This window comes from Colias eurytheme, chromosome 12 (genome assembly GCF_061535395.1).
Source record: "Colias eurytheme isolate Ceu_HAF_F1 chromosome 12, ilColEury1 Martin Lab GWU primary, whole genome shotgun sequence".
NCBI lineage: Eukaryota > Metazoa > Arthropoda > Insecta > Lepidoptera > Pieridae > Colias > Colias eurytheme.
The window spans coordinates 10,912,493-10,935,350 of NC_142991.1; the positions used below are offsets into that span (position 1 = coordinate 10,912,493).

General features: G+C 35.4%; 1 protein-coding gene across 1 annotated transcript in view; it reads right to left on the reverse strand.

The window, feature by feature from the left end:
• Positions 1–2,181: 2,181 nt before the first annotated feature.
• fz2 (frizzled 2) overlaps positions 2,182–22,858 on the reverse strand; it is a 30,168-nt gene continuing 9,491 nt past the window's right edge. The window contains exons 2-4 of the mRNA XM_090107707.1: positions 6,524–6,705; positions 4,090–5,766; positions 2,182–3,665 (exon numbers count right to left, since the gene is read on the reverse strand). Coding sequence (XP_089963833.1) covers positions 4,315–5,766; positions 6,524–6,685 — 1,614 coding nt within the window. The 5' untranslated portion in view covers positions 6,686–6,705 and the 3' untranslated portion in view covers positions 2,182–3,665; positions 4,090–4,314. The remainder of the gene's footprint in view (positions 3,666–4,089; positions 5,767–6,523; positions 6,706–22,858) is intronic.

Consider the following 22,858-nt stretch of genomic DNA (forward strand, 5'->3'; position numbering starts at 1 on the left):
ATGTGATAAACTTAATTAAGTGTAACATTAAGTTAATGTTCCTCATTTAGTTGCTTCGCTTGGATTTCGTTATAATTGATTAGAAAATAATTTGTGCTTAATAATAGTTGGTAATTTCTTTGTAACGTTAGTTAAATAAACCTATAGTTTCCAACTGACTGAAGTTTTATTTTTTTCCTAACTATGTACATATTATTATTAGTTATATCAATTTCCTTATGTCATATGAATTTGAATATTTTATATTACCTACTACTTGCCTACTCTGTATTGACTTGTCTTGCCTTCGCCCGTAGTTTATAATACATATACCTATATCTATGACCACAAGCTGTAAATCGCAATTTCACATTAATAGATCGATATTGTTTTCTTATTTTATTCTAGACTAGAGGTCCGCCCCGGCTTCGCCCGTGGTACATATTTCGCAAAAAAAGGTAGCCTATGTCCTTTCTCGGGTATCAAAATATCTCCATACCAAATTTCATGCAAATTGGTTCAGTAGTTTAGGCGTGATTGAGTAACAGACAGACAGAGTTACTTTCGCATTTATAATATTAGTATGAAATATATCATACTAGAGGTCCGCCCCGGCTTCGCCCGTGGTACATATTTCGCAAAAAAAGGTAGCCTATGTCCTTTCTCGGGTATCAAAATATCTCCATACCAAATTTCATTCAAATTGGTTCAGTAGTTTAGGCGTGATTGAGTAACAGACAGACAGACAGACAGAGTTACTTTCGCATTTATAATATTAGTATGGATTTCGGCCCGCCGAAAGAAAAACCGCCATAGTTTCTGTGGGATTTCCGAGGTAAAAAGTAGCCTATCCGTTATTCCGGGACTTCAGCTACCTACATACAAAATTTCATTGTAATCGGTTCAGAAGTTTTTACGTGAAAGAATAACAAACATCCATCCAAACTTACAAACTTTCGCGTTTATAATATTAGTATGATGGCTTTCTACAGGTGAATTAAAAAGTGTTTTGAGTGTGTTAATCCATATAATTTGCATCTCTATGTGTATTTTCATAAAAATTTGCTCAATAGTTCACAACATATTTGTCACCCGACCAAATTCATAATAATTAATAATACCTAGGTACATAATGTTTTATTTTGTTGATTAGATATACAATGTGAAGAAATGTAAGAATGCTTAAAAATAAGATATTTTTTTTTCTTAAAATATTGGCTGTGTCATGAACATGTCTAGTTCTAATTCTAAGCTATATAAAATCTAATTTTATGTAGTATATATAGTGCTTTCCACCGCGGCTTCGCTTGCGATTTTTTTTACAGATTTCAGGTTGGTAGGTAGGTTGGCTAATAATTTATTTAATACAATAGTTACTCTTTGGTATAGTGAAAGCGAGATGGCCTGGGTTCGATTTCGTATAGGACAAATCCTTTTTAATAGTAAATTTGTCTGTAATGAAAATATATCAATGAAACAGATATCAAAATTCTGTCACATATCCCACTAATGTATACGGGACTTCATTATTTAATATGATATTAGCTTTTAGATATGGCCACTGACCACCCTTTCTATTTTTGTGTAGTGTCGTTTCTGTACAGAAATTCACTTACTGTGGCTCAAGATTAGTTTTTTATGCAATAGCTAACTTTATGAGCTAATTTCAAAATCGATACCGCCTTATTGATATGTAAAGCATGCTCATTGCTAATATTAGTGTCATATTTATAATAATCTGTGCTTATCTATACGAATATTAAGCTGAAGAGTTTGTTTGTTTGATTGAACGTGCTAATCTCAGGAACTACTGGTCGGATTTGAAAAATTCTTTCGGGGATAGAAAGCCCATTCATCGAGGAAGTGTTATAATATATCATCACGCTAAGACCAACGGGAGTGGAGCCACGCGGGTGAAACCTCGGAGCGCAGCTAGTACTTTATAAGTAATGATGACAATAATACATATTATATGTGCTTATACTTTATAATTATTTTATTGAGCAATTTTCTAGAATTATTGATGTATAGAATAATTACTAGTACTGGTATAATATTAAATTATCTGTGGTAGTATGAAGTTAGGATATTGTACATTAAATCGATTTTCATGAAATTTGACCAATTTTTTTTCTGCATAACTTACATTCGAGAATAGCGGGAAATTGGATGGAAAGGTAATCAAATAAATCTCAACACATATTGTACATAAAAAAGTCGCTTTATTTATCTACAGTTAGGATATAAAATAAATTACATTCTTCTTTCTCTTAGGCTGCGGTGTCCGTGTGTACATACACTAAAATTATTTCCATTCAATTGACATCGAAACTATTGCACTTTGTTTTTTTTACAATAGAAAAGTAGCAAATAGGGAAAAAGTCTTACTATTGTACAATAGATGGCAGTGTGAATATTTAAACTACTCGCCAACAGATGGCGCCACGTATTGAAAACGGTGCCCTCTATCGGCCGTTCCAAGTAAACGTTTGGTATCCAAAAACTACCTACTTACATTACATCCAAGATGAATAGAAATATTTTATTTTAAATTATTACGTATACCACAATCATAGATACAATATATTATTACGTACAATTTTACAATCTTATAGCTAACATAATTAATTATTATTACATACATATACCCAGATATTAAACCGTATAAGTAAATTAGTCTCATACATCAGTAGACGCGTGTAGTGAAGTATCGCCGTCTCACTCTTACGCTTAGATACAAATAGGTTAGAGCGAGATGGCATGCGCGATCTTCAAAAACACGAGTACATTATTGTCGGCAGTGACAAACAGTCCATGAAGTTGCTTACAGAAACTTTTAATCAGCCGGTTTATTCAGATCTACAACTTATCAAAAGTTTTTGTAATAACATTGTTATCGGTTCGCTTAAAAAACAACTATAAAACACTTCTGTATAATGAACTAATCCAGCGCGTCATGTAATTCCACTTAATATCTGCTTCCGTTATTTAACTATTTTAGCGGTTATATCCCGTGTTACATAATCTCATTTTCACAGTTTTACTACACAACACATATGCTAGTTAAGAATTTATTGCTCTATATATTTATATACAAAAAGGTATCAGTAAGCAGTTATTAAATGGAATCACACGTTCGAAAATCTGTTTATAAACACATTGATGGGCGACAAAATAGTCGCAGATGCGACGAACAGTCGCATAGTCGTTCGTAGCATCACTGCCGTCCTTAAACTATTACGTATATACGTTCATCGCCGCGCGTTTTATATGCTAAGACTAGACAAAGCGCGACGCACAATCACACACAACGAGTCGCACGTCCGTATCACATGTCGTCGAATGTCTGCACGAGCCGCGAATGGCACATTGGGGACCCGTATATTGTTCGTATTCACTGGATTCTTTGAGGGAAACTATTTCATTTCTCGTGATTAATTTATCAAGACAGGAAGAGTCAGCCAGCTTAATAACACCGAAATAGGGGAGTCCATTAAAAGCCAGCTACTACTAACAAAGTATTATTGGTCATGAGAATTTCACCTTATCCTCTGTATTGATAGGTGCGCTTCTATTTCATATTTTAAGATTTTTCTATTGTTCGATATATGTCAGAAATCTTGCAGTTTTATAGCATTTTCAGCTCACATTCATATTTCGTGAACGCACGAAAATTAATCTATTCACTTAGGCTAAGGACTCACGAAGCGTTTTACACCCGCGCCCGCCGCGGTTGCGGGCCCGCAGCCTTTGTAGAATACAGATATTTATGTAAAAAATTAAAGCACATTTCACGACGCGTTTTACGCCCGCGGCGTGTGCGATTGTTTGCGGGTCCCGCTGCACCGGCGGTCATCTACTACCGGCGGGCGCGGTTCGCGGTCCCGCAGCCGCGGCGGGTCCATGGCGGTCTGGAGCTCAACTGATCGTTTAACCGCCCGTCTTGCAACCGCTCGTCTTGCGATAATCAAACGCCAAGTTTGCGAGCGATAATCGCAATCGCGACGGCTGTGTAACCGCAAAAAACTCCGGTCTCGTGAGTTTTGAAAATAAAACTCTATTCCGCGACCGCGGCGGGCGCGGGTGTAAAACGCTTCGTGAGTCCTTAGCCTTATTGCTTTCACAATTCATAATCAGAGGTTATCCGCGTCGATTTCATTGATAGCAAGTTCCTTGTTGAAGTTTCGAGAATTAGACGGGTCCGTAGTCTGAGAGGGGGTTCGCGGAGCGCGCGGAGGGCGCGGAGGGCGCGACGGTGGGCGCGAGCGGGGGCGCCAGCGAGGGCACCAGCGGGGGCGCGAGCGGGGGCGCGGGCGCGGGGCCCGCCGCCTCGCGTCACACGGCGCCCTTGACGAGCGCGCGGTGTCCCGGCGCCCTCCCGCCGCGCCACACGCGCCGCCAGCTGTCCAGCGTCTTGCCCGACCAGATCCACACGCCCGACGTGATGCCCACGGCCAGCGCCATGAAGTACTTGAGCATGAGCGCGGAGTACACGGGCTTGCCGCCGCACGCGGGCCCGCACGCCACGCGCTGGAGCCACGCCTCGCGCCCGCCCGCCTCGTACGCGAAGCAGCCGATGACCACGCCGGCCGGCACCGCGTACAGCACGCTGAACACGCCGATGCGGATCATCAGCTTCTCCAGCTTGTCCGCCTTCGAGCCGGCGCCCACGCCGCCCTGCCGCTTGATCACTGAGCGGATTCTGAATAGCGACACGAAGCCGGCCAGCAGGAACGTCGCTCCGAGCGCGAAGTACACTATCAGCGGAGCGAGAACGTATCGTTTCAAGTTTTCTGAAGACGTGTTTCCGACGTAACATATTCCAGCGACCGGATCGCCATCCACAGCTCCGGCGAGAAGGACAGCCACTGTCTTTGCTGCTGGTATTAACCAAGCGGCTAAGTGGTAGTATTGCGCATGTCCTGCGATAGCTTCGTTGCCCCATTTAAGTCCAGCGGCCAAAAACCACGCGAAAGACAACACCACCCACCAAATAGATGACGACATGCCGAAGAAATACACCAGAATGAAGACTAGGGTGCAGGCGCTAGGGCCGTTCGACGAGGTCTTCAACAGGGCGCCGTCACACGCTATCTCGTCGTGTCCTATGGCGAGCCGCGCGAGGTAGCCCAGCGCCACCATGAAGTAGCAGGCGGAGAGGTAGACGATCGGGCGCTCCGGGTACTTGAAGCGTTGCGAGTCAATGATGAATGTGGTTAGAGTCATTAAAGTGGAAGCCGCGCAGAGGCCGGCCCAGAGCGCGACCCACACCGCCGCGAACTCCTTCTCCTCGCGCGTGAAGAAGGCGCCGCGGCACGGCAGCGCGCAGGCCGGCACGCCGCCCGTGCTGGCGCTGGCGTTGTGCAGCGCGCGCACGCTGACCAGCGGCGGCCGGCACGCGCACGCGCACTCCTCGCTTGTGCCCTCGCCCGGGCTTGCAGCCGGGCCGCTTTCGCAGTTTTTTGGATCCTTACAGTGGTTTTTGTAAGGCCTGCGCGGTGGAGGTCGCGGCGGCTCCGGTTCTTGCGCGCGGTCGGTCTCTTCCATGCAGAGGCGGTCCGGGTCTCCTTGGCGGGGCAGTTTCTCACAGGCCATGCGTTCTGGCCACTGGAAGCCGTACTTCTGCATGAGAGGCGCGCAGCCAGCTCTCGCACGCTCGCAGACGCTGCGGCAGGCCGGGAGGGGTTTGGGATAGTCTTCTATACATATCGGCGTGTACACGGAGCAGAGGAAGAACTTCAGGTCAGCTGAGCATTTGATTTCTACGAGCGGCCAGTACTGGTGCACCTGAAATTGATAAATAGACTGTTAGAATTTACAATTACAATTATTTATCTCACTTAACTGTATGTAATTATGAACGATTGCGTTATATTTTCGGACAGTTATATTACTTATTCTTGTAATTATATTAAATTACATTTTTAAAACTGCATATAAATTATAAATACAACCGCAAGGCGATTAGTGTGAATGCAATTTAAGATAATCTTCCAAATCAATTCGCTACAGTAGGTAGCTCTTCGGAAACATTAACTTGTAAATTGAATAATAACATAAGTGTCCACAATTTTTGCACATTCAGGATGTTCATCACAAAAATCCTGTTAACGACCCTGTTTAACGATGTAAGTATAAATTGCGATGTTTTACGTTTCTTTAAAATTCCATGTAAGCAGCTGTCAAATTTTATGATTTATACATATCTGCTGCTGATATTATTAACCTTGTGGTTATGGATGTATGTTTATTACGCAAAAACCATTAAGCTCATTTTGATGATATTTGGTAATGTTGTAGCTTATGGAACAAATAGCTAGGTATAGGAATATTTGCTTATGCCCTACACAGCGCAGCAAGCAAGCTATTTAACTGAACTACTGGTCCGATTTGAAAAATTATTTCGGTGTTAGATAGCCCATTCATCAAGGAAGGCTATAATAGGCTATATAATATCATCACGCTAAGACCAACAAGAGCAGAGCCACGCGGGTGAAACCGCGTAGCGCAGCTAGTTTCTGGTAAATAATTATCGACTACTGACCTCAAGGCCAGCCTCCTCCTGCGTGTCGTGGTCCAGCGCGTTGGGGAATGATGTGAGGTTGTACCCGATGCCCCTGCACATGGGTATGGTGATCTCCTCGCACCGCGGCTGCAGCGCGCCCGCGCTCGCCACGCACGCCACGCCCAGAAGCACAGCCCACATGCTTACTGTGATAACCGCATCTGAAAAGATCGAGAATACTTTTAGTCAGAAATACGAAATGTTTGTTGAACACCACAAGAAAATAGAAACAAAAGTCGATGAAGACGAAGTCGATGCAAAATGGTAATTTTGGGTAAAAGATGTTTAATAAGCGCTAAAACGTGATAGTGATTAATTATTGTAATCGTATTTAAATTTTTAATTAAAATAAGTATAATTCGATTTTATAAGCGTTTATTTCAAATGTTTATTCACAGAAAGTCATGTGTTCATTAGGTGTAATGTCTGACGTTAGTGAAACGGTATTAGTTTAAGTAAATGACGTTTTTTATTTGGAAGCTGCGTACTAAATATAGCTCGATCATTAGGTAGCTGAATGTATTGAGACATTCTTCATAGACTAGACAAGTTTACGAGTAAATGCTAATGAGATGCGGCCTCTGGGAGGCGAGTTATACGGTTTATAGAGGTGCAATAGTAAACGATTATATTGCATAACGAGGCGTCTATCTGATAACATTAAAGGAGGTGTTCGTAGTATTCTACGTACATGCAAATAAAACTAGGTTATTTATGATAATTATTGGTACGTTTATGAGTAGTAAAACCTATAACAACAGGTTATGTAAAGAGGTTTCTTAAAGACAATAACAATTTGTTAAAATTCAAAAGTAAAAGCTGTAAAATTAAAAGAGTGCTACAACTTTTTAGAGTAATTTATAAATCCTAAATTAAGTTAAGTAAACAAGGCATTTTGCATTATAATTAGTTGAACCATCGACCTATTTAAAATTGTATCATTAATCGTTGAGCTACATCTGCAGCTTGCCTACTCTTTGTCCAAGCGGACGTGTCGCGGCCGGTCCGGTTAATGTCTATTTAACGAGCCGCTGCACACGTGGCACCGGCACCAGAATCCAGATACGCTCGCGTCCTGTCTCAAACGCCTTGTACTTCCTCGCTTTGCCAAATCAGCTGTTTTTCGTGCTTATTTTGCGTCGTATATTGCATGGTATGGCTTTTATATTGAAGTATTTATGAGAGGTAGACGTCCGAAAAATATATGTAGATGGACAATATTTTTGCCTATTCGTTTTATGTTTGAAAGAAGTTTGAATTTGGTGTTGAATAACTGTAAAATGTTAAACAACAGTGAAAATATTATGCTGTTTTATCTATGTCAACTTGCCTATAAAGAGACAGTTTCTAAGCATAAAATGCTAATAACATCTGTACTGTAACACATATTCTAATACTGTATCGTTTTAATTGAAGACATATAATCTGACGCCGTTCGTTTAATTCCTAGTCTGACAGCATAAAAATACTTAACCGATACAAAAAAATAGAAAAAGAACATCTGCGCTCACGTATTCTATGGCCAGGTCACCATTTCTAGAATATTCGTATTAAAATTGCTCCACTTCGTTTCCACTATGGGAGTTATATCGGGTGGTCGGAATAAACAATGGTCAGTCATTAAACTATGCACTTGGTTAGCTTGGGGCTCAGTTATGGCGGTGGGAAACATATTTAGAATGGTAAGACGATATTTTCAGTTTATTTCATATTTTAGTTATGTTTATTTTTAAATGTGCAGTAAAACTAAAACATTAACACGAGATTACATTATTATTTTCAAACATGAGTAAGGTTGGTAAGATAAAACTATTTCGTTTCGAGCTCATCAAGACGTTTTTTTTAAGTTTGTTGTGGAAAATATACAATTTTTCAACAACAATTTTAATATTTAATAAACAATGACATTCTTCGCTGTTGTTATTAACTTTGCGTCAGTTTACGCCAATCTAAAAACAAAACATCACATGACTGCTTAATTATATTTAGAGACAGGTGAGCGATATTATCATAGTTTAAATGTTTACATTTGGCATGCTGTTTAGTGTTTTATGATTTTATGACGACTATGTAATAAAAATTATAGGTACACGCCTCTTGTTTATTAGTTCAATTACGGACGTTTAAGGTAAGAAGTACTTTTGGAAATAACTCTGTGAACGATAGAAATAGATAAATGATCTAGACAAATGGAAATTCAATGTTAAAGTCGATTAGGGCATATATAGAAAAACGGTTCGTATATGTCGCAGTCATCTGGTTGAATCTGATGTTTGATGGAATGACTAGCGCATTCTATGAATGACTGGTATCAAATACAGAACTTGTACTTGCTGGGTTCAAATATCATCAGTCAGTCAGTCAGTCACAGGAGTGGTTTCCTTCCACTGTCAGGGAAAGGTGAGAGTATTTCTGACAGGTTGTCGTTTGACAGAAATGTCCGGTCGGGGTTGACGGCCGATCGGCTGGCAGCGTGCCAACTGATTAAAAGCTTATACTACTGTGTGTGGGACAAGGTGTAGGCGATAGAGGTATTATTGTAAGGGATTGAAAATGGCGCTCAGATGTCAAACGGTTTTTTGACTATATTATATTAGAGCGAAAGACAAATAGAATCCGCCATTTTCAATAGGATTCTTTATGTGATAGAGGTATAGAAAGTATGTGCTGATGCAATCGCTTGATATTATAGGTATGCTACAAACCGCCTATGAAGGAAATTATATTTTATTCGAGACATAAAGTAGCTATGATATTTTAAAATATCTATGTATAAGTAGAAGAGTACAAACATAATAATTTCTAATTTGTCATATTGAAACTAGAGAACTAGAAAAGCATAGAAAAAAGCATGCTGGCGATTATCAAAACAATTTACTGACACATTTCGAGTTAAATGGAAATCGGGTAAAATTACGAATGTAAATAACACTTTATTGTACAGGATTATTACAAGTGAATCCAGATAACTACAACCCATAACATAAATACTACATACTTATTAATAAATTACTTAATCGCTGTAGCCTACCCTTCGCGCCACAGTTGAAGTAGTTAGGCCACTAATGAAAATATGTACAAACGAGCAATAGCCAGATTTGTCCTTATTGCGTTCTGTACCAACTTAAACCTGGGTTAAGCTATAACTTGAATTTATGCATAGACGCCGTTCTACATGTTTTCTCAAACGATTTCGAATTGGCAGGGAATATCATGTGGTTAGGGAGCCAGGTGCAAATTTGGTTAACTATTTCCTCTCAAGAGATAATTCGTCAGACGCATGAGAGTATAGTATTATAAAGCCTCGTGAACGTCAGCTGGCGCTCGGTTGGGGGGGTGAGCGGTTGTAGCCTTCCACGCACGTAGGAAAAAAAATACATTCATTCATTCATTTCCTCTCAGCTAAAAATTTGTCCAAATTGTAGCTAACCCAATATCTCAACGAAAAAAAAATAGTCAGCTGGTTACAACATGGTGTATTATACGTCAGCTGGTGTCTCGAACATGAAAGTTAAATTTAAAGAAAAATTTATTTTCCGTTATTTCCTCTCTAACAAAAATTTACCTGATGATAGCTTATATGTAACTGTGGATAAATATATGTGTCAGCTGGCTGTATCTTGGTGGAAAAACCGTCAGCTGATACGGGAGGCTACAACCGCTCTTCCCCCCAACCGAGCTCCAGCTGACGTTCACGAGGCTTCATAATACTATACTTTGATGCATTTTACTAATTACCGCTTGAGAGGAACTTGGTCATAAAATCTGCTGCTGGCTCCCGGACCAATGTATTTTGCTGATAAAAAAATAAAAGTAAATATTTTTTTATTAAGGGTGCTATAACAGATTTTCAACAAAAACCGCTATTTTACGGTACAATTTTAACTCAAAGCACTTACACGTGAGAACAAAGTAATATCTTAATTTAAAGATAATATATTCAGTTCTACGATCATCTTATAAAAATTGTACGACGTCATACAAAATTGTCGCTGAAATACGATTTTCCCAGCACAATGATGGCATAAAATGCAAAAAAATGGGGTCTAAACCGGTACACTTTTAAGAAAATTAAAAGCCTAATCTATCTTCTTACCTATAAATTATTGAGGGATATATAGTTCTTTATAGATTGTGATAATTTTTTTGTATCTAAATCAAAATTTTATTTCAATTATAAGCTAAATTAAAAATACTTGTCGATTTCTTCATACATTTTGCTCTCGCGGGTCGTCAGACCGCGCTCAGAAGCGCTCTTGGAAGGACGGGTGTATCGCTCCTCGTCCCAAAAATAAAAACGAATTAGAAAAAGATTATTGTGCGTATACTGTCGTTTTCGTGATTTGAAATATTTGATACTTTATAAGAGTAAACTGTATAAGTTTCATATTCCAGTTATTTGTAATTTAAAATTATGTTTTAAAAATTATGTTGACTGAGATCCTCTTTTTTTATGGGTTGTTGAACGGATTGGTGGGGTAAAGCAATTTGACAAAACTTAAATCCAAAATGGCGCCGACGAAAATTTGCCATCTTTTCGTCATGGGTGTCATTTTCATGGTTTTTGGGGTAGCTATTAACCAATATGAGGTCAAAAATAAAATCCAAGATGGTGCCGACGAAAATTTTACATCTTTTCATCATGGGTGTCATTTTCATGGTTTTTGGGGTAGCTATTAACTAATATGAGGTCAAAACTAAAATCCAAGATGGCGCCGACGAAAATTTTACATCTTTTCGTCATGGGTGTCATTTTCATGGTTTTTGGGGTAGCTATTAACCAATATGAGGTCAAAAATAAAATCCAAGATGGCGCCGACGAAAATTTTACATCTTTCCGTGATGGGTGTCATTTTCATGGTTTTTGGGGTGGATATTACGCAATATGAGGTCAGAACTGAAATCCAAGATGGCGCCGGTGAAAATTTGACATCTTTTCGTCATGGGTGTCATTTTCATGGTTTTTGGGGTAGCTATTAACTAATATGAGGTCAAAACTAAAATCCAAGATGGCGCCGACGAAAATTTTACATCTTTTCGTCATGGGTGTCATTTTCATGGTTTTTGGGGTAGCTATTAACCAATATGAGGTCAAAAATAAAATCCAAGATGGCGCCGACGAAAATTTTACATCTTTTCATCATGGGTGTCATTTTCATGGTTTTTGGGGTAGCTATTAACTAATATGAGGTCAAAACTAAAATCCAAGATGGCGCCGACGAAAATTTTACATCTTTTCGTCATGGGTGTCATTTTCATGGTTTTTGGGGTAGCTATTAACCAATATGAGGTCAAAAATAAAATCCAAGATGGCGCCGACGAAAATCTTTGTTATTTTATTTTAGTTTACTTCTTTATTATTAAGAAAATTACACCTATGACGAAAAGATGTCAAATTTTCGTCGGCGCCATCTTGGATTTTGGTTTTAACCTCATATTCGTTAATAGCTACCCCAAAAACCATGAAAATGACACCCATCACGAAAAAAGTCAAATTTTCGTCGGCGCCATCTTGGATTTTGGTTTTAACCTCATATTCGTTAATAGCTACCCCAAAAACCATGAAAATGACACCCATCACGAAAAAAGTCAAATTTTCGTCGGCGCCATCTTGGATTTTAGTTTTGACCTCATATTTGTTAAGAGCTACTCCAAAACCTTGAAAATGACACCCATGACGAAAAGATGTAAAATTTTCGTCGGCGCCATCTTGGATTTTAGTTTTGACCTCATATTGGTTAATAGCTACCCCAAAAACTACCCACACTTGCAAATGTGTTTGCTACGTAGGAAAAGTTCAGATTTAAGAGTATCCTAGGTAATGTGTTATGTGACGAATACCTATAATTTATTTCATTCCGACTATTTTTCGGAATAACATACATTTACTAAGAATTGTATACAATGCCGGATTTAATACAGTGCCGGTAACATCATAATATGTATGATAATAATTCTACATTTCTTAAAAAGCTTTGATATTGTATACAATTCATAGATTATTATTCAATGAAATAATGCTGTAAAATAGTCACACTTTTTAGGGTTCCGTAGCCAAAATGGCAAAAACGGAACCCTTATAGTTTCGTCATGTCCGTCTGTCCGTCTGTCCGTCTGTCCGTCTGTCACAGCCGATTTACTCGGAAACTATAAGTACTACAGTGATGAAATTTGATGGGAATATGTGTTGTATGAACCGCTACAAAAATATGACACTAAATAGTAAAAAAAAGAATTGGGGGTGGGGCCCCCCATACATGTAACTGAGGGATGAAATTTTTTTTTTCGATGTACATACCCGTGTGGGGTATCAATGGAAAGGTCTTTTAAAATGATATAAAGTTTTCTAAAAAACATTTTTCTTAAAGTGAACGGTTTTTGAGATATCAGCTCTCAAAGTCGTAAAAAGTATGTCCCCCCCCCTCTATTTTTATAACTACGGGGTATAAAATTCTAAAAAAAATAGGGGTGATGCATGCTAATTAACTCTTTCAACGATTTTTGGTTTGATCAAAGTATCTCTTATAGTTTTTGAGATAGGTTGATTTAACTGTAATTTATTATATTTGCTGCTACGGAACCCTTTGTGCGCGAGCCCGACTCGCACTTGGCCGGTTTTATTTAAGTTGTTTGAATATACTAACATACTTATTAGGATCGTACCTACTAATAAAAGTAACAAAATGAATTTTTAAAGTTCCTAGTAATCTTCTGGAATCAATTTCAATAAAAATACATAATATCAAAAATTAAAAATAATATCAAGTATGAAGATGGTCTATAAAATGGAATGCGCTATGTTTACGTGAGCGTGATATTGCCGCGAACAAAGTTACGTCGTTAGATACCTAAATTTGAGTAACGCTGATTTGTGACAGCGTCCTTAATAGAATAAATATGAATTAGTTGAAATTGTAGGTTATAATTTAGGGACGAAAGATAAAATTATATAATTAAACTTTTAAAAAGTCATTTGTTAATACTAACTACTGTCTACTATAATAATGGAGGCATCATTTGTAAATTTATTTTTTTCATTTTTGTAGTTGTGTTAAACGATTTTAAGATAAATTGACATATTGATACATGTAGCTATAATTTATATCCAATCAAAGCTCTAGAAAAGGTTCCGTTACGTTTGCCAAAAATCATACTTTTGTTTGCAACTTGACCCAGAAACGCCGAGTTGTTGTTCACTGGAGAGCCTCTTAGCTTCTGACTTCACAAGTGATGTTAAATACAAAATTGTCTTTGAATTTTTATTTGTATTTACACCAACCATAAAACAGTTCTTTTACAAGATCTTAGTAGTTTTGTATTAAGTTAATCACAGTAAGGTATTTGTGGGGTGGTTGTAAATAATTCAGATGTAACGAGTAAGTATGCCGAGCCATCTAAACTACATTTTTTTTTAATTCTGTATTTAAAATAACATTATTTTCATTTATATTTATTATTCAGGATTATTTGAAACAAGTAAATTTTTAAATTAAAAATAATACTGTTGCGTTTTTCCTCTTCATTAAAACTTACTCTCATTACCCAACCTTTCATTATTCAAAGCTCAATCCCATTTCTTAAAAAAGCTTCTTCAATCAATCGAATTTCCATCTACATAGAGACTCACAAAGAATTCGCTTCATATATTTGAAAATTAAACGAAACAGCACAAAAACCTATTTACCCATTTCTCAAATTAAACTCTGTGTACGAACCATGAAAAATTGTCGCTCACAAATCTTTTATTACGAATTGACAATGGTTCTTTTTACGGCCAAAGTTTAACTGCTTATTTCTTTGTCACTTTTTTTGGGAATCGGAATGCAATTTTTGAAGACCTCAGTACTTGTGATTTCTTTTATAGTCTTTTTATAACGCAGAAAAAAGTTCTTCAATCTAACCAACAAAGGAAAATAATTTGTAGTAATAGATACAAGACGATTAAAAGAACGAAACTCGGCGACCATTTAAACCAAATTATAAAGAGATGTTCATCGAATGTACGTAGTACCTATATTTGTTACGCATTTGTTAAAACTGTTTTAGGTGTGATATGGGTTTTTATTCATATGTGTAAAACATAATATGTACTGTATAAAAAACATTACTTCGTTAAAGAGATCATAACTAACGTTATGAATACGTGATGCAACTCACGATGGTCAAGTGTGTAATATACACATCGATTCAATAGCTAAAACAACTACTCTTGTTAACCTACTGGCTACTATTCATTATAATTATAAACATGTATGACTTCGATAGCTTTTAAAGGAGATATACCTACCGATATGTTTAAACTTATTAGTTACACTATATTATGTACTCCTGTATATGGTTTGTCGAAAATTAGTGCTATTTTTTATCAATAGTAAATTAACATACATGGCATAGCATAATATTATATGGCATTAACAAATAATTTTTACCTTTTTCTAAGTTACATCATGTGTGTCTAGTTTTTGGTGATGATTTCTTCATGTATCTATGATTGATTTGATTATTCATATTACTTATTCGATTTTTCGACCGTAAATAAAAAAAAAAAAATCCGTGTACATCGCTCTATTTAAAAGTGAATTTATTCACCTGTGTATGATTTCTAATTTATCTTATATATAAAATTCTCGTATCACAATGTTAGTCTGCATACTCCTCCGAAACGGGTGGACCGATTCTCATGAAATTTTCTGTGCATATCGGGTAAGTCTGAGAATCGGCCAACATCAATTTTTCATATGTACCACGGGCGAAGCCGGGGCGGACCGCTAGTAATTCTATATGATAGCATAAACTACACATTCAAAACTAATGCATTGAATCATTGTTATGAATTATGATATTATTAACAGGTGATTGAAGCGGCCATATTTTAAACAATTCAGGTCAATAGTTTTGTAAACAATTTCACGGTTAATTTAAACTTTAACGAGGGTTTAAAATATATTTTGCAAATAAGTTTCACTTTATATTCGTAATACAATATTTCGCATGTATACCTAAATGTGTTTATAAAAATCTACTACTTTCAAAGAAAAACAAGTTTATAAAATAAGTTAAGCTTTTATTTCGCCGAAGAACAAAGATGTCATTACAATTAAATGTGATAAGAAATTCATAACAATGATTATTATCTTGACCTATTAATTAAAATTATTTCTCTTAATAAATCATCTAAATCCAATAGCTCATATTTTAATTGATAAGTCGGAGTCCCTCGTTGTTAAAAGAATATAATACAAAAAGATTATAATGGACATACCAATTAAATTTTCTGCACGTTTTATATCATAATCTAGAAAGTACTAAGCTTTTATCCTGAACGTTAATGAAGATTAATCTCAGAGAAACCAAGACGTCTTTTCTTCCAGCTTTCTTTTATTTGTTTAATTTTAATACGGCTTTGTTTCATATGCTTATTGTTGCTTGAATAATTACAACAGTATGTTACATTCGACTCTACAGTTATTTAGAATTATAAGATTTATGCATTTCGAGATAATGTGACCATCAGATAACCTAGTGATGCCCCAAAACGTCAAATGAAGATAAGTGTCTAATTTTAGAATAAATTAAATAACGGAGTTGTTTTATCTTTTCAGTTATTATAACGAGATACATAAATGATAATTTTTTTATGCTTCAACTATCTATACGTGCACAAGATAGAATAAAAAAAAATCCCTTTTACAACATTTTTGGTGGGCACAAGTGTTTAAAATTGCTTCTAAACAAATTAATCCTCAACGAGGGTACGATACAATATTGTTTTATAACTTCCCAATAAAAATAACTTGTTTTGTCCTAGCAATCAAACAATTTGTCAAGCCGGCAAAATATTTTGAAATTGGCAAAAACACTTTCAGCAAAACAATGTATAGGTACTTTCAAAAGTTCCAAGTTGTAAAAACATAAAATTTAATTGCGTTATTCGCAAACAGTTATTGCTGAAATTCGCATATTTTTACAACGTATTTAATATTTATAACTTGCAATTGTCACAGAGTGAATTATTTTTAAAACAATGAGTTTATAAAATAGAAATATACCTGGGCTTTATCTTTCATCTTATTCTGTGAACAGGTGCGTCTTAAAATATCTGCCGGGACAAAAAATGAGACGCGGAATATTTGTGACTATAATATAACTATGTATTATAGAATTTATAGTATTTATGGATAGCCATTTTGTTTATTTTCGCTTCTTATAAGGCGTTAAGAGGTTTTTGCATTTAATCTGTTGTACGTGGTTATTTTAAACCAATTATATTAATTCCCTTGGAATTTAATGAACTATGGCAATTGTAAAAGAATACAAGTATGTAATGTTGAAATGTTATGTGTTTACTGTTTATGTGTGGCTTATGTGAAGTGTATATACCTATAATTTATACAATATGAAAATTTCGTTATTTTGATAAAGTATATAACTCTAAATTAGGTAAAAAGTTTTCATAATTAGTCCTAGAAAAAATATGAAACACAACATTAATTTTAAAATAGGTATTTGGTAAAAACAGTCTTATAGTGGTACGTATATTAAATATCATCCATATTATCTTAGCAGCATAAGTGATCTTTTGGGGAGACACTTTATTTTTAGCTCCGAGGCCCTTGCGCGAGTCCCGAGATCTGTACAGGCGAGATAAAACCCGCATTCCGCCATTTTTTTAACTTTCTCATATTTATGTATAACTAACTGATGATTGCATATTGTATAAGATTCTTCATGTCAATGTTTTCTTTAGGAATAAAGCAAACTTTTAAGTTAAATTATAATTTATATTATATAGACATAGTTAAGCATTTTAATAAAACTAAATATGTATTATGCTTTGAATACATTTCACTTCAATTTAAAGAGTCATAAATCAACTTGGTTGAATAAATTATTTTCAAATAAAACGCGGGTTAGCCAGTCACCAGTGATAATAGGATACCGTAATAATTAACATTTATTAAATAATAACAGTTAGAAATAATTTAAGTACATAACCCTATTTACATAGAAGATATAATTATAGGTCTCAAACGCTACCGCATAATAACAGCTAACATCAAAATTCCGTGCGTCCGAAAATGTCACTCCCTTTGTTTCAAAATAGGGTCTTTTTTCATATCGATCGAGCCAGGTAGTCGGCTTGGGATGATTTATTACGGGCCTTGTTTGTCCAAATAATCGATGGCTGGCAAATTTTCACTTACAACGTATTATGCACCTAATTTTGAAGTGGTAGAGACGAATTTACGTTGATAGGGACGCGAGAGTCGAAAATTCCTTGGGCGCTATTCTGATGGTGTTCGATAAATTGGAGCTTATTTACTTGTAACATAAATTGCAGTAGTTGAGCTGTTTGTGCGTAATGATTACACTTCCGATGTCCTTTTCATGTGCTATTATTTTTAAAGCTGAGGTCATGTTTAGTTGAGATCTTTATATACTTACATTATAAGCAGTAGTATTCTATCTTATATTGTGTTGTTGGAATTTTGAATATAACCTAAGATATAGGTATAATTTTTGCATTAAACACTGGAAAAATATATATATCAGACTACATTTTAATCGACATTTCGGATAGAAGGAACTAGTAAAAACATCCCAAATTTATCAACAATAATATTCAGAGTAGGATATTCGTGTATACGATTTTAGACAGATCCAAGATTTAAAAGATCATTCAACCAACAGTGGCAGAATTCCAGCATTCATACTTCCAATGTCATTAAACACAACCATTTACTTGGCAGACTACAATTTCTCACAAGGGGTGTCCCCTCACCCCTCCTAATGTAATTCACCTCTTCTGACCCCTTGTTGTGCTACGATATAGCGTTAACCACTTCAATGCTTTGTTGGATTTTTAATGTCGACTACAAAATCTCGTGAGACATCATTTTTATAGTGACATTAAAATAACACACAAAAGACAGAGTAAACATTCCACAGAGGCTACTAAATAAATCACGTTAAACGGTAAAATGCTCTCTATTTGTAGGCAAAGCCGCGGTCTCTGTTTAGCAATAAATTCGCAAAACACCACCAATAATATAACGAGCCATTTCCATAATTAATGGCATGCTAATGGGCAAACAACCCGCCATAAATTTTATAACAAGCCTGTGAAATTTCACGTGTGAATGCGACAAAATCTATTACCTTATATAATATATTGGTAGTTTAATTATAACATAAATCCTTTATAAAGTATTATAATACTGTGAAAGTAACACTCTTCGTTGGTTAGAAGTAAATGTATATAATATATAGTAAATAATATCTATTAGGTTATTTATTACTAGTTCATTGCTTGCAGCTCTTTCCGTACACTCCTTTATATTATCGCGATAACCATTTTCAAAACAATTTGGATCGTCTATTTCATCCCTTTTAGCTGTTTCCCAAGAAAATCTATCCGTAGTTATTCTCCAATATTCTATTAATCTCTTTTTTCTGTTCAATAACACAGTGGCCAAATTACATACACTTACATATTTAAAACATAACTAACTTTATTTACTTACTGATCTGTGACTCTGTCCTCAAATCTTGTTATGTATGGTACATAACAAGAAGTAATAAATAAATCATATCTACTTTTTTTCTTTGCATTATCCCATACACTTCAAAAATTTCTATTTTTATGAAGTTTTCCAGGTTGCCTGGTAGAGATAGCTGTTTCTAATAAGGCCGCTTCCTGTGCAAACGATGCCTTTTTGGCATATTATTTTTGTTATACATACTTAGTTTGTGCAAATTGCAATAAATATACACTTTTTCGTGCTTGAATGTCTTTCTTTCCACGGAGCGAGGTAAAAATCGCAATATTTGGCAAACTGATAAGCGTTATCAGCGTTATCACTCAATCTGTTACAAGCGGAGTCGTGTAATGGAACGATTTACAAGTTTACGACGTGTTTCGATTCCTTCATTATTTGAGAACGTTCCGATTTGTGATAGTAACACGACAAATTAAATATATTGCTCGTTTTTATTGATTTATATCGATTGTGGGAAATTTTGATTTAGTCACGTCACACGTGGGAGTGATTATTCTTATACTATCCTACAATGTATTGTTTTGCTAGTTTTTATTGACAAGGTGAAACTTTATTTTTTTTCTATCAATCCAATTTATAAATATTTGGATTTTTTTAAAGAATCCAAATTTTATATACCTAGCTAATTTAACCATGAGAATAGATATCATTTATTTCCTTAGTACTTGCATATAAATTATCTAACCACACCAACATAAAGACAGATAAAAAACCAAATATAAATTACCCCAAACCACTTCACATGAAACATCATAAAAATCCTCGATAAAAACCCAAACATAGAATCATCTAGATGGAAACATTCCCTTCAAAATGTACTGTTATCATCAAGTCAGCGTTATCTCTTATCATGTGCAATATCAATAAATCATCGACTATCTATTGTAATTAAACACGGCTATCGGCATGCCACCGGGTTTTGGGTACTTCTTGAGTCTGCGCGACTGTGGAAAATGTGTTACTATAATAACTATGTATATAGTTTCTATACTTGCTTGAGCCCGCGGCGTCGCGTAGTACCTGGAAAAATAGCCTATGTAGGTAATAATGCATATTACAAATACTAACACAAGTTATCTCTGTACCTAATTTTATACAAATTCGATTTTGTATGAAAAAGTAACAAACTTAACTGTTCGTTAAAGACTGGTTTCAGTTTTATTTACCTTTGGTTATTTAAAACGCAATTTATCATAAAACCAATTATAATACACGAAGCACTCTTCACAGGTAAAACTTAAGATTCTTATCGCATTAACGCATAGGTATCTACAGAATAGAAGGAAAAACACCAATTGAAAAACCATCGACGAGGAAAATATTTGCCATCAACATAAAACAAATATTAGCTTACATTTATAACAGACGTTTATTTGTATTGTTCAACATTTTATTTTATCGTTGCATTATCTCACCAATATGAAAATATGTAAAATCAATTCAATCGATAGTAAAACTGGCAAACAAAATTAATCGCGTTAAGTAAATGATTATTTTCCTCGAACAAGAAGCTATAAACTATAATATAAATATGCTTAGATTACCGGGTTTTAGAAAATGAATGTTTGTTCAAAAAGATGATATTATAGATTTAGAGTTGTATTTGGTACATACCTTTTTTAATATTTTTATAACAAAAGATCTTTGATGTAAGTCGTTCAACTTTTTTTTTTAATTATGTACCTAATTCAAAAATACTAATGAAACAAATGAAATGATGATCGATTTTATGATACTTACGTTGTCTCTAGGGTCAAGACATTTAGAATTCCACTGAAGGTTATATCAATATGAATATGTAAAAGATATAATTATGATGACTTCAAGCCGACTTTATCACTACATACATTCAAAAACTTAACGTCCCTTATTAAATAGTTACGAAGAGTTCTAAAATAAAATGAAACAATCTCACCATAACAAAGTATCTACTAATTAGCATGAATAGACAATATAAACCATAAAGTGCAAACTAGAGCATGCCATAGACGAACTGATTTAAATGTCTTACGTCACCACATATTTGAATCTAATTGGCGCCAAGGAGAGGTATGCGCTGACCTGGTTTGTAGCGATCGGCCATATCGAATTATGGTAACACGACATAATATGGAGTAATGTTATAGATAGACCACCTAGAAGACATGTTAGATGCCATAATATTGGAGTAATATGCTTCGATGTAATACCTCAGATGATATTAAATGTCAACTGTACAGTGTACTTGAAGAAGGGAAATTTTGGTTCTGTAAGCTTCATTAGTCTATACAGTAAATATCTCTAGTGTTTATAATATTTGTTTTTGAAGATACTAGTTAATAAGCTTTTTGATATGCCATATAACATTTTGTAAGCATCATGATTAAACCTTGCTTTTGGCTACACCTAACACTTTCGATAAATGTAACCTTGCCATAACTTTGGCCTATTAATTATGAGGAATTTTAGGCGTCGGCGTTTGAAATGTCAAATAAGCTAGGAGAAGCAAAGGATGAATAAATCCATTAAACCCTAAGGCCTAAGTAGAGTACCTACTATCGGTGGTAAGGTCTAGAAGAAGTCTAATTTCTAAATGATAATGATAATATACAGTTACATATTTTGTAAAATTAAATTGTAATAGGTACTGAAATAATTTTAAAAGAGCAACTATTAATCAACCCACTGTTGCAGTCATTCTACAGCAAATAAGGGTATTCAATCAATGAAACATTATCACTTGCAGTCACCAATAATCCTACCATTCGTCAACTTATAATAAATTAATCTTCGCGAACAACTCAAGGCTATTTCCGAAGATTGATCGACTGATTACATGTTATCAATACAACTGTTGTGTTAACAGAAGTTTAGTTGTTATGGGTTGCAACGGATCTGATTTAATGTTGAAATTAATGATAAAATTGGTGAAATTTGTCGATGCTACAAGAAAAGTATACAGTACGGTCGTATTGAGTAACCTCCACTTTTTTGTAGTCGGTTAAAAATGGCATTATAAATGAGAAAACGCATTTATATATCAAACAATTTCTATGCATTCGGATTGATAGTAATAAAAGAAGGATGACCATAACTATTTTACATGTAAAACTGTCTGAATAACTTCATATCAAAACACTTTAAATTGTCCATTTCGGGACAATAACATGCGTGTAACGGTATTTAACCACAATAATTCAAAACTAACGGTAACTGGATAAAATATTCAATATAATATTTATTCAGCCGAAATAGACGAATCGAAAATCGTTCCAATTGAAACCCAAATAGCTTCATATGTTAAAATAAGTCATAAATTGTACGCCCAGTACCATCCGTTTACGAAACGAATCATTTTTTAAATTCAATGAGAAATGTTTAGGCTGCGTAACAACGAGCGACTGTTTTTTGTTTGTTTTGTTGAGCGAGCATCGTTTTTAAAGTCTATAATGTATTCATTAAAAATTTATAATTATACAGAGTGACATGAGGTGTAATAGTTTTAAAGGAGTGAAAGTATAGCTCATTTGGAGTTAAAAACGTAAATTTGACATTTAAACTTTTTTGAAATTTTGCCAAATTTTTCGGTAAAACGATAAAAAATAATAAAGGTTTTTGAATACGTATAACTAATACATGTTATTTTGTAACAAATCTTTAGGTATGTATGACAACTAGCGTGCGACACGACATTCGACTAGTCGCACAACCAAGCCAGCCTTACAGTCGATGGGTGGCCGAATGCCGTGCATGTATAAATAATTTGATAAACGAC